A 15,386-nucleotide genomic window follows, 5' to 3' on the forward strand; every position below is an offset into this window, starting at 1 on the left:
AAAAGGACTAGAAATTTTAGCCCCTAAAACACTTCTGCTTTCGAGAAAAATTAAATATAAAGATTTACCGGTGCTCCCTGTAAATTTTGAAAAATTTCAAATAGCTCCTACGGCCGTACAATGGTAGCTGCGACCATGAAAATCTCAGAATATGTAGTTGTGGTATATAATTTCCGAACGGGAATAGCTAATCGGTCGATTTTAGTCAAGAAACATTTTTTTGTTTTCAATGATATTTTATTTTCTGCTTTTCACAAACAAGAACAAAATTTATAATAACAAACAATAACAAAATCAATACATAAAATAATCTGCATGTTCATATTATTCCATAGAATATGATTTTACATTCACAGCTAAATAATACAAAAGAACTTTTACTATTTACATCGATACTTACACCAATGTTCAAGACACTCCTATAATGTTTTAAACAAAAGATGGCGCTAGACCGCATTTGACAAGTTTTTTTCCTTTTCTTCCTTTCCCCAATAATATTTCATTTTCTCCATTGCTTATCACAAACAATAACAAAATCAATACATAAAAAAATCTGCATGTTAATATTATTATATAGAATATGATTTTACATTCACATCTAAATAATACAAATGAACTTTTGCTATTTACATCAAATAAAGGATGAAACATGCATGCATGAAAAAGGCATGAACATAAAAAGACATTTAAGAGAAGAAAAAAAATGAAAAAATGAAAAATACTTACATACACACATACACACACGTGCACAGACACCCACTTAAAACATGCCTACATTTTGTGGGAATCTCGACCATTATATCAGCCATGTCCATTCCATTGCTTCTATTCGCTTTCCTTATTTTATCTATTCTGCACGAAGCTATTCTAAATTGTCCCACTTTCTAAAATGATATGTGAGTGTACCTCGGTCCCCAGCTAATTTCTTCTCCTCCTTTCTATTTTCTAATAATCTTTTCTTAATCTCCAAATAAGTTGGTGGTTTTTGTCTATTTTTACTATCTATAAATATCATATATTTTATCAAAATTATGATATGATTTAATAACTGTTCCTTCCCTATGTTAAACTCAACTACCCCTACATGGATACCTTTCCAATTTATATTTGTAATCTCTACTAAATTAAATAAATTCCCACACTCTTCCCAAATTGGTTTTACTTTCTCACAAAGACAAAATAAATGCTCATAAGTTTCTTCATATTTACCACAAAAAGAACATAAATTACTATCAACCATTTTAAATGTATATAAATGTAATTTAGTATATATAATATTATAAAGCATTTTAAATTGAAATTCTCTAAGCTTACTATTCAATGTGCACTTTCTAAGTCTTAAAAATATTAGTTGTATATCTTTTCCATGAATATTATAAGTCTGTTCTAAATGTCGTTCTGCATACGATTTTTCTACTCTCTTATTTAATAAAAAAGCGTATATAATTTTTGAGGTTATTTGATCGAACATATATACCTTTTCAAACATAATAATATCCATATCTAATTCCCTATCTATATTTGAGTGAGTATTTTTATTTAAAAATTGTTTCCATGAAGACGGGATGCCAAGAAAAATATGTTGTATTTTACTAATTTCTAAACTATTTAAACCTTTTCTTTGAAATTCCTCATTAGATTTTATATTACCTTCCTTATCAACAATATGATGCAACTTATACACATTTTTGTTAAATAATCCCTCATCAAAAGGAACATGACCATCGATAAAAACAAATCTATTACTATAGATAATCTCATTCCTCCTAGAAACACTTTCCTTTAACAAAAATATTCTCGTAGCCATCCAAACATCCAACATGTCTCTATAAAATGCTGGTAATACTAATTCAGATATACCTACGGTTGCATTATTATAAAATATCAAAATTCCTCCAGCATCTTTAGTTAAATAATTAAAATATTGTTTCCATCCCATGTTTGCATCCCCCGTTAAAAGTCTCTTTACCCACATAATCCTCTGCACTAAAATAAATAAATGAAAGTCCGTTAATCTTAGTCCACCTCTACAATAATCCAAGAACATTACATTTCGCTTTATCTTATCATTTCCTTTCCACAAAAAGTCAAAAACCAGTTTATCCAAATCTGTAAATACCCAATTTGGTACTGGTGTCAGCGCCGATACATAAATCAATTTTGACAAAATAAATGTTTTTATCAATTGAATTTTCCCCATTAAAGTTAAATCTCTTTGTTTCCACCAAGACAACAACTTTTTTATTTTACTCAAAATTTCCTTATAATTTGTCCTTTCCTGAATTTCAACATCTAAAGAAAAATATATACCCAAAATCTTGACCATTTGTACTACTTTACCAAATGGAAGAGCAATATTTTCATTTTGAGAAGGGCCCAACAATAATATAAAAGTTTTTTCTTTATTAATTTTTAATCCAGAATTTCTAGCAAAATTTTCAAACAGTTCCCCCACCTTTTTAAATGAATTTGAGTCCCGAATAAAGAGAGTCATATCATCTGCATAAAGAATTTGTTTTACATGTACGTTATTAAAAGTAAATCCTTGAATTTCAGGGTCTTTATATATTGAACGAGCTAAAATTTCTATACAAAGTATAAACAAATATGCGGACAGGGGGTCCCCCTGTCTAACACCTCTCTTAATATTAAAGTACCCAGTAGATGAGCCCCCATTAAAGACACAACTTTGAGCATTATTATATATAGTCTCCACCCATCTACAAAATGATGGTCCAAAACCAAATGTAAACAAAACCTTCTGCAAAAAAGTATGTGAAACTGAATCGAAAGCCTTTTCAAAATCAATTATCATCATATATCCAGGTATTTCATTGACTGATGTATGATGAATTATATCATCTATCATTCTAATTGCTTCACCTATATTTCGATCCTTTAGATATCCCACCTGATCGACAGAAATTAAATCATTTAAAACTTTTTTAATCCTTATAGAAAGCACTTTAGTCAAAATTTTGTAGCCTACATTCAATAAAGATATTGGTCTATAATTTTTTATAAATAAGGGATCTTTTCCTTCTTTATGAATCAAACTAATGACCGCCTGCTTTTGTGATGAGGAAAGTTCCTTCTTTCCAAAAGCTGAATTTACAGAATCTACAACTAAATTTCCTATCAAAGGCCAAAAGAGTATATAAAATTCGACACTTAATCCATCATTCCCCGGGGATTTATTTAATGCCATTTCTTTCATGGCTGCAATACATTCACCGTTTGTTATTTTACCTTCACATAATGCACGCGAATCTGAATTTAATTTTGGTAAGTCCTGAAAAAAATCATCCACAAAATCAATTTCCTCTTCTGATTGAGCATAAAGCTTACTATAAAATGTATATATTTCTTGCATAATATTTTTTTGATCAAAACTTATATCTTCATCAATATAAAGTTTATTTATCAATGTTTTCTTTTTATTAGACTTCATTAATTGGGTAAAATACCCAGTGTCTCTTTCTCCGCATTCATAGTGTGATGCTCTAGAACGAATTTTAATACCTTCATTTATATAATTATAACAATCCTGTAAGTCTTTTTTGTTTCGTTCTAAGTCATCAACTTTTTGCTGGTCTATTCCATTCAGCAATTCATTTTCCAGCTTCAAAATATCTTCTTCCAAATATTCAATTCTTTGTTTTCGTTGTTTCGCCTTTTCTTTTGAATATTTTCTACTAACATTCCTAATTTTCATTTTCAAAAAATCCCATAAAACTCTTTTATCTTCTATCTCTATTCGAAATTCTTCTTTTAATTTAATAATTTCCTCTTTAATACAATTGATGTATTCATTATCTTGACATAAACTATTATTTAATTTCCAATAGGATCCCTGAAACTTAAATGAATACATTAACTTATCGTAAAATTGCAATTGAATGGCTGAATGATCCGGAGCCGTAGAAGGTATTATATCACATTTTAATACTACATGTTCTATTTGCTTAGAAACAAACCAATAATCTAATCTACTTTGTATACATGAATTTACTTGCCTATACGTAAACTGTTTCTTCAATCCATTCCTTACCCTCCAAACATCCAGCAACTCAAATCTATCTAAAAATTGTTCAAATAAAATATGAAATCGAGACTGAACATGGTGTTTACTACTTCCAAAATAATCTAAATCATTGTTTAAAATAATATTAAAATCTCCCCCAATAATGATTGCATTATTTTCTTTATTAATTTCTTTTACTATTTTTTCAAAATTGACCAAAAAATCAATCCTTTCTGATTCCCTTCCTCTTACTGGCAAATAAACATTAGCCATTATCAAGTTCATCCCCTGAATAATACATTCCATTATAACATATCTACCATTATTATCTGAAATAACATTTAACATCTGAATATCTAATTTATTATCTATTAAAATAAGCACCCCTTTACTATGGTTTGTCCCATGACTAAAATATGAACTCCCATTCCAAAGCAATTTCCAAGTCTCCTCCACTTCAATTGTACTATATGTCTCTTGTAAAAAAACAATATCAGCACCTTTATCTTTACACCACGTACAAATTTTTGCTCTCTTTGACTTTTCTCGAATTCCTTTGACATTTAAAGAAAGAAGATTACATTTGATAAAAATATCTTTACCTTCCATAGCTATATATGAATATGAACATGTATTCTTTCCTCCCTATATAAGGTTCTAATACACAGGATGGCAGAAGCAGGCTCAATAATATATAATTACTAACAAAATCAGCATACTGGTCGAGATCCCCAACTACGTAGGCAATGCAATTAACACTCACATACAGCTCACACAACACACATACTAACTTAACTAAACGAAATTGTAAGATGTATACATTCCTTTCTCGTAACTTACAGTGTAATTGTATATTACAAAGCTGGCTTACATTCTTAATTCCTGGCCAAGAGGCAAACAATGTCTGCTCCTTGTCATTAGCGTACTGTATAGTGACCTTACATAGATATTCAAATAAGTTAAATCTTGAACTGAAATGTAGTCTAGTGCAAAACACAATATGCATCATGGCAAAAGAGGACAATGACCTGTCATTCGAACAAATGCTTTCTTGTATTAATATGATTAGGTGTTTAATACCTATGTAAAAACTAAAGACACATAAGAAATGTTTATATAAATTGCGTTCAGATAGAGCTCTCCTATTAATATTCTGACAAGAATAATTTATATCCATCATAAAGCCATACAAACAAAAGTTATAAAATATCCTACGAGAGACAGACATTATGCTGAAAAAAGATTGTATCAAAATCATCCATCCTGCAACACATGCTTGCAAAACAAGTCCTTTAAGAACTCTTCTGAAACATCGAATATGGTCAATATACTTGATAAAATTTGTGTCAAGTAGTTGGAAATATAAGAACATGCATAGTGTATACCTTTGGAATCTATCCTTTTCATTTTGTCTCTTGCCTTTATAAAAATTTTCAAGTAGATTGAATCTTAAGCCAATCTGTGCTCTGGTGCTAAAATCTGTATGCATCATGAAAGAAGACGAAAATTGCTTTATATTTGAACAAATGAATTCTTGCATTAATGAAATTAGATGTATAACTCCTATGCATAAAGACAAGACACATAACAACTCGTTATTTGTACTATGTAATAAAACTCTCTTAAATACACAAAATAAATGTTTACTCATCATTAAGCAAAATATTATCTTACAAGAGATAAACATCATGTTGACGAAAAATTGTATAAAAACCATCCAACTTGCAACACATGTATGCAAAATAAAAAGTCCTGTAAGAGCTTCTATGAAACATTTTTCCTCCATATGGTCAAAATACATGAACATTGGTTCAATAACTTCAATCTGTAATAAATCATGAAAATAAAATATATATAGGCATATCACTTGATAACTTGATGATATATGCTTCAAAATGAAAAAATTCTTGATGTTTCGTACACATTGCTGCAACAAAATCACATATAATTCAAAAATAAACAAAGCGAAGCAAAAGAACATGGTGCTGAGCGATTTCTCAGATCATCTGTGGGAGCTCAATCCTTGAACTGCGCTATAATTAGACCCAAAGTGTTGTGATAAGAAATATGCTAGCAAGTTAGGGACCATCATTGGTGTTCGCATGATCTTCTGAGTGGACTTGAGCAGTAACTACGCGAGTCGAACTTCTTGAAGAGTGATCTTGGACAAACGTTTGTTGGCTCACAATATCGTCGGTAGCTGCAAGGGCCTGGGCCAGGTTGCTGCTCAAATCCAGGTCAGCGGGTGGGCTCTGCGTGGTGTCGGTAGCTAGACTTCGGTCGTGAGGAGGAGATGCGTGTTGTGTAGACGTGCCTTCATGGAAGGGTGTTGCAACTGGGGCCGGGGTTGGGGATCCGGTATAGAAAGGGGCAAGCATTCCACGGCTATCTCTCCATTTACCAGCAGAAAAATGGTAACGCACTTTGTTGAGAAATGCTCTTTGTACTGTATCCTTCCATTTCTTTTTCTCATCTCGATCTGACTTGGTAAGATCATCAATCACAAACATGCTAACCTTCTGTAACTTCAACCTTTGTTGAGAAAGGACGTATCGCTTATCCTGGTATGACAGCATTTTCACCAGCATATGTCGAGGAAAATCTCTTATCTTAGGACCATCTCGATGAGCCCTCTCTATCCCTCCTTCCAGACCAAAGTGAAGCTTAAGGAAGTTTCTAGTAACCTCCATTGGATTTTCATTTGCATTTTGGTGTAGCCCAACTATACGAAAGTTGTTTCTGCGCGAAAACCGCTCTAACCTGTTTTCAGCAACAACAGCTTGCATCAATCAAAGTACGTTGATCATGCTGCTCAATTTTGGACTCCAACATTGCAACTTTCTTCTCAAGTGGGTCCATTCGTTTCTCCAAATCAGCAGTACGCTTTCCCTGGAATTCCAGGGCTTCTTCAAATCCTCCTAGAGTGGCCTTGATGTCAGTTATCCCCTTTCTAACGAAATCTTCAAAGTCCGACTTACTCGAATCCACATACGTTGAAGAGGGGATTGGTGGACTAGAGTCCCCCGAGACTCCGGGGACTTGCTTAGCGACAGGTCCGCTCCGAAGATTCAAATACATGGTTGATTGGTTATCCCTCGTGGCCATACTGATTACTGTGTATTATAAGAGCTCCCACGTGCACACGTTCTTACGCTTCAGTCATGATCACCGTACATTGTTTTACAGCTTAATGAATATTTGACCTTGAGAGGGAGCTATACAACATAAAGTGTTTATTATTTACAATTTCATAACTTAAGAGTCGATTTCGACCGCGACAACGATCAGTGAATATTGTAGGATCGCATATGCTTCCAATATGTTCATTTGAACCAAATTCACGACCCCATACCAAAACTTTGTATTACCTTTAAGCAATTTTGTCATCTACCTTCAACAATGTTACCGAGTCACTTCAACAAATACTCAGTTCTGAGACAAACTCAAAGATAAGCAATGACAGGTCCAATGCAGTCTGCGAAAGAATTACTCAACAAAGCTTTTTATTTCTGTTATTTCTTTTGTTTAATTATAATGAAATGCACATCTAAAAAGGGATGAATTCTCTCTAATATCCAGTAGTTTTTTACTTTCATGAGAAAATGAGAGAAAAGAATCATTTCAGAAACGAGAAAGAATAAGAAAGATTAAAACAATTGTGGATTTTTTAAGTTGTGATCAATTAATCCCACTTGAATTTGCACAGCTTTAGTTGCCTTGTACACATAGTTATTCAAAACATAGTTGCCTGTCCTGTATGACATCCAACATGAAACAATAATGAAATTCATCCCCATTTTGGGAATGAATATAAATTATAGAGGGGTGCTCTAAATATTTTTTGTTTAGAACCAAACAAGTTGAGAGAACTACTTGCAATAGAAGTCACAGACTAGCCAATTTGTGTTTGATCAAAAACTTCAGACTTCACAACTTGCCCTTAATCAGATCTTTTTCCAAAAACTATCTCTGATAAGGTTCTCTTGTTTTAAATAGACACATCACTCACAAATTCCTATGCTTTTAGGTTTGACTAGATGACAAAAATATTTATTTGAGTTGAATTACACTGATTATTTCAGGACTCCAGTACTGTTCAAGTTATGATCTAAAAATATACATGTATTTCCATAATGGCTATACAACAATTAGACTTCAAGCATTGTTTGAAGGTTCATACGTTTTTTCTGATGCCTAACTGTGTCCATTGAGTTGTAAAACTATACTAGCAGTACACATAAGAAACGGTATGACCCATACTCACAAAAGAGGTTTAATTTTACACCATGTTCTAAACAACTAATTGACTAGGGCTGGCCCAAAAAGGTCTCCCAAACCCAAAATGTGTCTTCCTTTTTTTATACAGTGTAACAAAGTGAGTTGTTCTCTTTCTTTTTTTTTTAAATAAATGCATTTTTCCCCCTTTTTTTCAGTAGACAATACATTAGGCATAGCTCATTGCACTATTAAACATGTACATGGGTATATATACAAACTTGACTGAGGGACAACGAACCGTGAGATTATTTGGGCAAATATTTCAGTCTTTTTGTGTTTCTCATTTTAATAGATACACATGTAAAGGTAGTCTGTTGAGACATGCTCCATTGGCGCTAAATTACCCACTGGGGTAAATTAAGAGTTATGGAATTCCTGAAGAACATCTAAAAACCTAACCTAACATGGAACATCCTAAAAAGAAAAAGCATATTATGTGTCATCTTTATGACACATTCATGAATAATTTTCTAAATTTGCAGCTGAACTGGTTTTCCATAAGAAAAATTTCCATGTGTCTTCAAGAAATTTTTTATTAAAAAAGAGATCAAATACATAAATGTTATAGCGTTTCTACCAAAATTTCATATATATATATATATATATATATATATTACACATTTTTAATTTTAATAAACAAACTAAGAATTATTTCTCCTTTTTTTTTCTCAATGGAAACTGATTTAAACATCACATGGTTGTTTTTTGGCAAAGCGATGTCCTCTTCTTTGGCTCTTAATTTGAAATAAATTAACTTTGTAAAAATGTACATTCATTTGGTATATAAAGTAATTGCATATGAACAGTCACCTTTAGTAAAAAAAACAAAAAAACATGTACATGTAATAGTAAAATAACCCAAATTCAATGCAATCGTGACAAAGTAATGTCTTCACTTCGATATTTCTGTAGTTCTTGTAATGCATACAACACTTAATAACATATTATATACTTAGAGTTAAACAAAAGAAAACAGAGAAAAATACAAACTGGTACCCGTTTACTAACCAAACCACTGCTGGAAATGCATTTCAGCAGTGGTAGCGAAGTTGCTAAAATATCCTGCCTTTAAAGAGCTATTTGTTCAAATTCATTAAGGTAGGTTACTAATCTATTTAAATTTTCTTCTCAACACCCCTACTGGCACCCTATAAGAAGCACCTGTTAGGAGTGTGAATTGGTATATGAAACGTTTGAATACACAAGAAAACTTGTGAGTTACTTTGTAAATGGTAATGTATGTCATCTTCAGCATTCCTTTGTTATTCTCTACATTTTGCTGATATAAACTACTTATTAAACTGCGCATGATAAAAAAAATAAGGAAAACAAATATTTGACAATCTCACTCAAAATCCAGATTTTTTTAATTAAAACAGGTTAATTGACTTTGTTAACTGCAGCCATTTTAGAGTTCAGCAATATCCATGGACTTATCATTGCAGTTAGCCAGGGTCAAAGGTTAGCGAGATCCATAGGTTTATCTGGAAGAGCGTTCTCAAATGCTGGGTTCAAATGGTAGCAAGGTCCATAGATTTATCCGGGAGAGTGCTCTCATAAACTGGGTTCTCGTGCATGTAATCAACAGGACTATCGTATTCATTGTCGGCACTTCCCCCAGTCGGGTAGTTCTCTAGTCCATCAAAGTCTATGATAATTAAAACAATGTTGAAATCAATTATTAATTCAGTATTCAATGGGTCAACTTGCATATTAATTAGTTAGAAATCTATATATTTTGTAGCATGGATTGATAAATCTGATTATTTATTGAGACAATTACCCCCTGGACAATCATCCTCCGGATAACTACCCCCCCCCCCCCCCCCACCAGGACAATCACCCTCTGGAAAATTACCCCCCAAGGACACCCCCCCCCCCACCCCACCCGCTGGAGGACAATTACCCCCATGGAAAATTACCCTACCCCTGAACCACCCCCAAGGACAATTTATTTTTTACTATGATAATCTTCCACACTAACGTGAAAAGAAGAGCTCACAAATTCTCAGCTAAATTCCTATCTTAGACATCTTACCGGTACCTCCCGATTGTCTACGGTCTCCACCGTACTCGCTGGACGTCACACTGGACGATTCCCAGAACTCGTCATGTTTCCCGGACCATAGCAGCTTGGCTTTGGGAAGGACCAAGAGCAACAGGAGAATGAAAGCCTGGACGATGGCATTGATGCTGGACATCAGCGAGCCTGCATCGAGGTCGACAACGACGACAGCAGCAATGATCCAGGCAACCATGACACACAGGCAAACTTGATCAAGGACAAAAAACAAACAAGGAGAGAGGATAATAATAATCATAACAATAATAATTTTGCTAAATATATTACTCATTGCAGATGTAGTATCGAAAATAATATCACTAGTGATATTCGTTTGTCTCGCAATGTATGGTCAACAAGATAACATTAGATTTTATCACCTGACAAAGTGTTGCAGCGGCACACGAAACGTTGTGATCTTTTAGATCCCTTGTTGACCATACATTGCGAGACAATCGAATATCACTAGCGCTATTATTTTCGATAATAATTATTTTGATTACCCAGGGTCGCCTCATGAGCATCAATGCTGTTCTGCCCGTTGGCCCTGCAACTGTTTTTACATACCCCATCAGTTGCCAGGTACCCATTTACACCTGGGTGGAGAGTGGCAAATGCGTATAAATGTCTTTCCAAAGGAGGTTTGCAGCAGGGTGGGATTCGAACCCTATAGCCTTCAACCTCCACATTATCTCCTGTTTAATTATTCTTGTTCGCCTCCTTTCCTTTAGTCTTTGTTTCTTTCTTTTTCCTTTTCTTCTCCTTCGATCTTCAGGCTCCTTCTCGTAATTCCTATTCTCGTTGGTGCCAGGCTGGGATTTGAATCCTCGAACCTTGAATTGAGGGTCAAGTGAATGTACCACTATAACACAACACCTCCACTCTAGGATCGAAGTAATAAAATTGAAGGTTAACATTTTTTGGATGATGACATGATAAGCATCAGATGCTGAAAGACTTCTGGGTTTTTTTTCGCAAAGATGAGGTTGTGTACTGGTCATGAAATAACCTGTGAAAGGCACTGTGTAGAAATTTTTATTTCTAGGTGGCATTGAACTACAGCGGATGCAAATCACTATTGTCCTGCAATTGACAAGACATTAATCTACATTTGCCACACTCGATTGACCCAGGTGAGGTAAATGGGTACCTGGCAGGAATTAATTCCTTGAAATGCTAGAGTGCCATAATGGAAGCCATGCTAAAGCCGGAGTAATAATTGTGGGGCGCCAGGAGTGTTAAACCTGACAGACATAAGCACTATGCAAGAACCCACTATTATTATGATTATTATTATTAGCATGTGTATGACAATGTACAGACATAAACCGAGCCTATTCTTATTGATGGTTGCAACTGCTTCAAATCAATTGCAATCTTATAATCAATGGCAACTCTGTACTAATGAGATACAAGTTCGCCATTGATGGGAGGACTCGCTGTCCACTTTCAAATCAATCACAACTCTTTGTAAGACAGGGCTCTAGCAATCATTCATGAGGTGAATTTAGTATTTTGCTGTCTGTTTGTTATGTATACATACTCGAGAGATGATTCGGTCAAACCTGTCTATGGCGACCATCCAAGAGAAACACAAAATGAGGTCTTTGTAGACAGGTGGTCACTAAAGCAGGTTTGACTGTACTTGGTACTTACTTGCGATAGTTGCGATAAAAATCGAGAACTCTCTTGTGAAGACCACTTTGATGGAGCACCAGGCCTGGATGGAGATGACCAGCGATACAATCATCAAGAGATATACATAGAGAAGGCTAAGAACTGTATCCTTTGACGTGTGTCCACAGTACGCAGTAACACTCTCCTGACCCGTCGTCGACGCGTAGCTTAAATGAGTCGGGGGTTGTTGAACCAACCATTGTACCAAGAACACCACCTCAATCATGATGAAGACGAAGAATAGCAATGCCTGGCTGGAGTTGTTGATGAACGGCGCCCTCTTCCCAACGATGCGACGTTCCCGGATCCCGATACGGTAGAGCCGGACGAGCAGCAGGAAGACGGAGACGTAGCAGAAGGCGAAAGCGATTCCGGTGATGACACGCTGTAGGGCGCAGATCATAGCTGATTCGGGAGACGAGTTGATGGGGACCAAGATAAACAGGAGGAGGATTCCGAGGAGGAGAGTGAGATGAAGGAAGGAGGACATGCCACGCGCCAATGGATTGTTCCATCTTGCTATCAGGATGATGATCATGACAGCAGTGAGGAAGGCCCCTGTGGCAGCTATGGCAATCAGGATGTAGAACTGGATGCTACCAATGGATGTGAATGCTGTTGCGTTACCACCGCCAGGTATTCTTGAAGGTGGTGGAGTTGGTCTAGTGGATGGGAGTGGTTCGCGGGTGAACGGTGGTAGTGTGGTGGGTGGAACAGAGCAGGTGTCTTGACAAGTTGAACCTGGACTACACTCGGATTGTGCTGGACCTCGATTAGAGTTGGCATCAAATAGCTGCACTCCATCTGTGTTCAAAATCAATCCAACTCGATTCCAGCTACCAACCTAAACGATAAATCAAAACAAAGTTTAAACATTGAAAATCTAAATGTTCATCCTTAAAAAGATATCAAGTTTACAAATGATAGTGAATGTTTATTATAAAGCTATTAACCAGTTAACAGACCAAAGCACTTTTACAGTCTTATTATGACCTCAGTCAATGGGTTCAATTACAGTGCACACTTTCCACTCCGGAGGGAGCATTCCATCCAGTCGCACTTGCTAATCTAATGAAATGAAATTTTGCATCCAACCAGGGACCCACATAACACCTGGGTGAAAAGTAGCGATTCAAAATTATTAAACAGCTTTATTTTTATTAGGTTTTTAAATCCATAAGGTATAGTAAGATCAGAGTCTTAAAGTGGGGGTTCATAGAAAATCACAAATATGGCAAATAGCATATTACTAGAAACTGGTATGCTAACAGATGGCCATCATGCAAGTTTTAGGTCAACTACATATCGGGTGATTTATAAAAATACAAATAAAACAACCTCCATAGCATCGGGGATACCGGTATGCGAGAGATTCGCCGGAAAATAACGATGTTTTAATGCCGTCACAATATGAAACAACCATGCCCAAGCAGACGAAATCCCATAAAGAATGAACATAGTTGCAATGCTTTTATTTCTCAAATTATAATGAGTTTAGTGTATATAAATGTGATGGAATTTTACACCATTCAAAAAGGGATATGACCCCCATTCTGATAACTAAATTCTTTTGTTTGTAAATACACAGGATAAGGTTTAAATGAACAGTCAAAGAAAACACACTTTCAAATTAAAAAACCTCCGGAATGATAGCATAGACATCATTTGTTCCCTCTTGAACGCCGAACATGCCGCGGTGTATGCAGCTGAAAATACAATGGTGTCTTATTTTGTTTACAAGCGACGGATTCCTTTATTTTTTAAATCCTTGCATTTTTCATCAAAATAATACCATGCACGGGGTTTAGAGTGAGGCAATAGATTAAAAATTTCGTCTGAGAGCATTGAAGTTAGAGAAATAACTGAAGGAAAGATGACAAAACAGGCACTGAAATTGTGTGAGATGTCATGGGACATCGTCTGCGTGTGCACATCATGTTCAACATGTGACGTCATATCTCAGCTTTTCAAAAGATGCGCAAGACTCGAAAGAAAAAGTCACAAAATTTCAGTGCAAGATTTCTTGCGTAAAAAAATTATCGCGAAAAATGTCGAGGGGGGGGGGGCTTCTAAAGCCCCCCCCCCTCCCCCCGGGTTAAATAGGGTTAAGACTTGTTGACTGTTTTGCCGCCGCGTTCACTAGCAAACTGGCAATTTGTAAGAACCTACGAACCTGTCGTAGAGGCCACCTCTCTACAAAGGTTACCTGTCTCTAGTGGTACCCTATGCTGTCTCCCTCTATTGAGAAGAAACATGTGATGTACCGGTAGAACCTTTCTAGAAAAACCACCTATCTACAGTGGCCAGTTTTCCCGTATCCCTTGGGTGGCCTTAGACGGGTTTGACTGTACCAGTAAAAAAAAAGCCGATATGAAAAACTGACCTTACTGAAACTGTTAGTTTGACCATCCTGCTGTCCATTCCAGATATCAAATTGACCAGCTCTCATTCCATTGGTCAAACTGATCATTTGACCTCCAATACCAGTGAAAGGCACATTAGCAATTGCATATTGCAGCGTCTCAGGGTTTGCCGTTGCCTCTACGAAGCTGGCACACAAGCCGTTGTAGTTCTCACCACAGAGCTGCCATAGGAGGTTGTGTGTCCCTTGTGCTACGGCACTTACAGCATTGATGATATCCGAAGAAGCACCACCATACTCCAACACATCTTCAAGAGATGCGTGGAGGGTTCCGGAACAATCCCCGTCGTTGTCTACATCGCACTTGAACTTGTCTTCAAGGTATTCTACAAACCAAGGACTGACACCCTCGTCTGTTGGATCAAGGGCAGTGAAGTACTGCTGGAAAGCTACAGGAGGTGGTGGTGTGAATAAAGCAAGGGATCCTGCAAAGCTCTGGCTGATACCATCAGCGGGGTATTCTTGAGGGAAAGCTAGGATGAACGTCAACCTTCTACCGCCTCTAGCTTGGCTTGCTTCCAGAAGACTTTTGGTCTGGACAGCGTCTGCAAAGACCACTACCACATTGATATTGCCATTATCTTCAATCTGTTGTAGAACGGAAGCTGGGTCGTTACCAGTCAATGCTGCTGTTAAGCCAACACAGATATCGGCCTCATATGATGCTTCAAGAAATGTATTGAATACTGCAAGAAAGAAAGAAAAGAACAAGTATTGTGGAATGACAGAATAATAATATCTATTAATTATTAATTTATTATTAGATATATAATAACTACAATTTCATTTTCTATGTGCTTTACATTATAAAACTGAAACAGAAAGTGCCATACAGAATAATGGTTGCAAACTTCCAACCAGTAACTTTTCTATAAAAATAATATTGATTGGTGTACTTTAAAGGGAGTCATCAGTTTCCATGT

At 35.7% G+C, this 15,386-nt stretch overlaps 1 protein-coding gene across 1 annotated transcript in view; it reads right to left on the bottom strand.

Annotated features, from left to right (window-relative positions):
- Nucleotides 1–9,556: 9,556 nt before the first annotated feature.
- Nucleotides 9,557–15,386, bottom strand: part of LOC582405 — a 32,816-nt gene continuing 26,986 nt past the window's right edge. Inside the window, exons 17-20 of the mRNA XM_030979506.1 lie at nt 14,425–15,149; nt 12,021–12,885; nt 10,341–10,574; nt 9,557–9,950 (exon numbers count right to left, since the gene is read on the bottom strand). Coding sequence (XP_030835366.1) covers nt 9,814–9,950; nt 10,341–10,574; nt 12,021–12,885; nt 14,425–15,149 — 1,961 coding nt within the window. The 3' untranslated portion in view covers nt 9,557–9,813. The remainder of the gene's footprint in view (nt 9,951–10,340; nt 10,575–12,020; nt 12,886–14,424; nt 15,150–15,386) is intronic.

This window comes from Strongylocentrotus purpuratus, unplaced genomic scaffold, assembly GCF_000002235.5.
Source record: "Strongylocentrotus purpuratus isolate Spur 01 unplaced genomic scaffold, Spur_5.0 spur5_scaffold_10, whole genome shotgun sequence".
Lineage (NCBI taxonomy): Eukaryota > Metazoa > Echinodermata > Echinoidea > Camarodonta > Strongylocentrotidae > Strongylocentrotus > Strongylocentrotus purpuratus.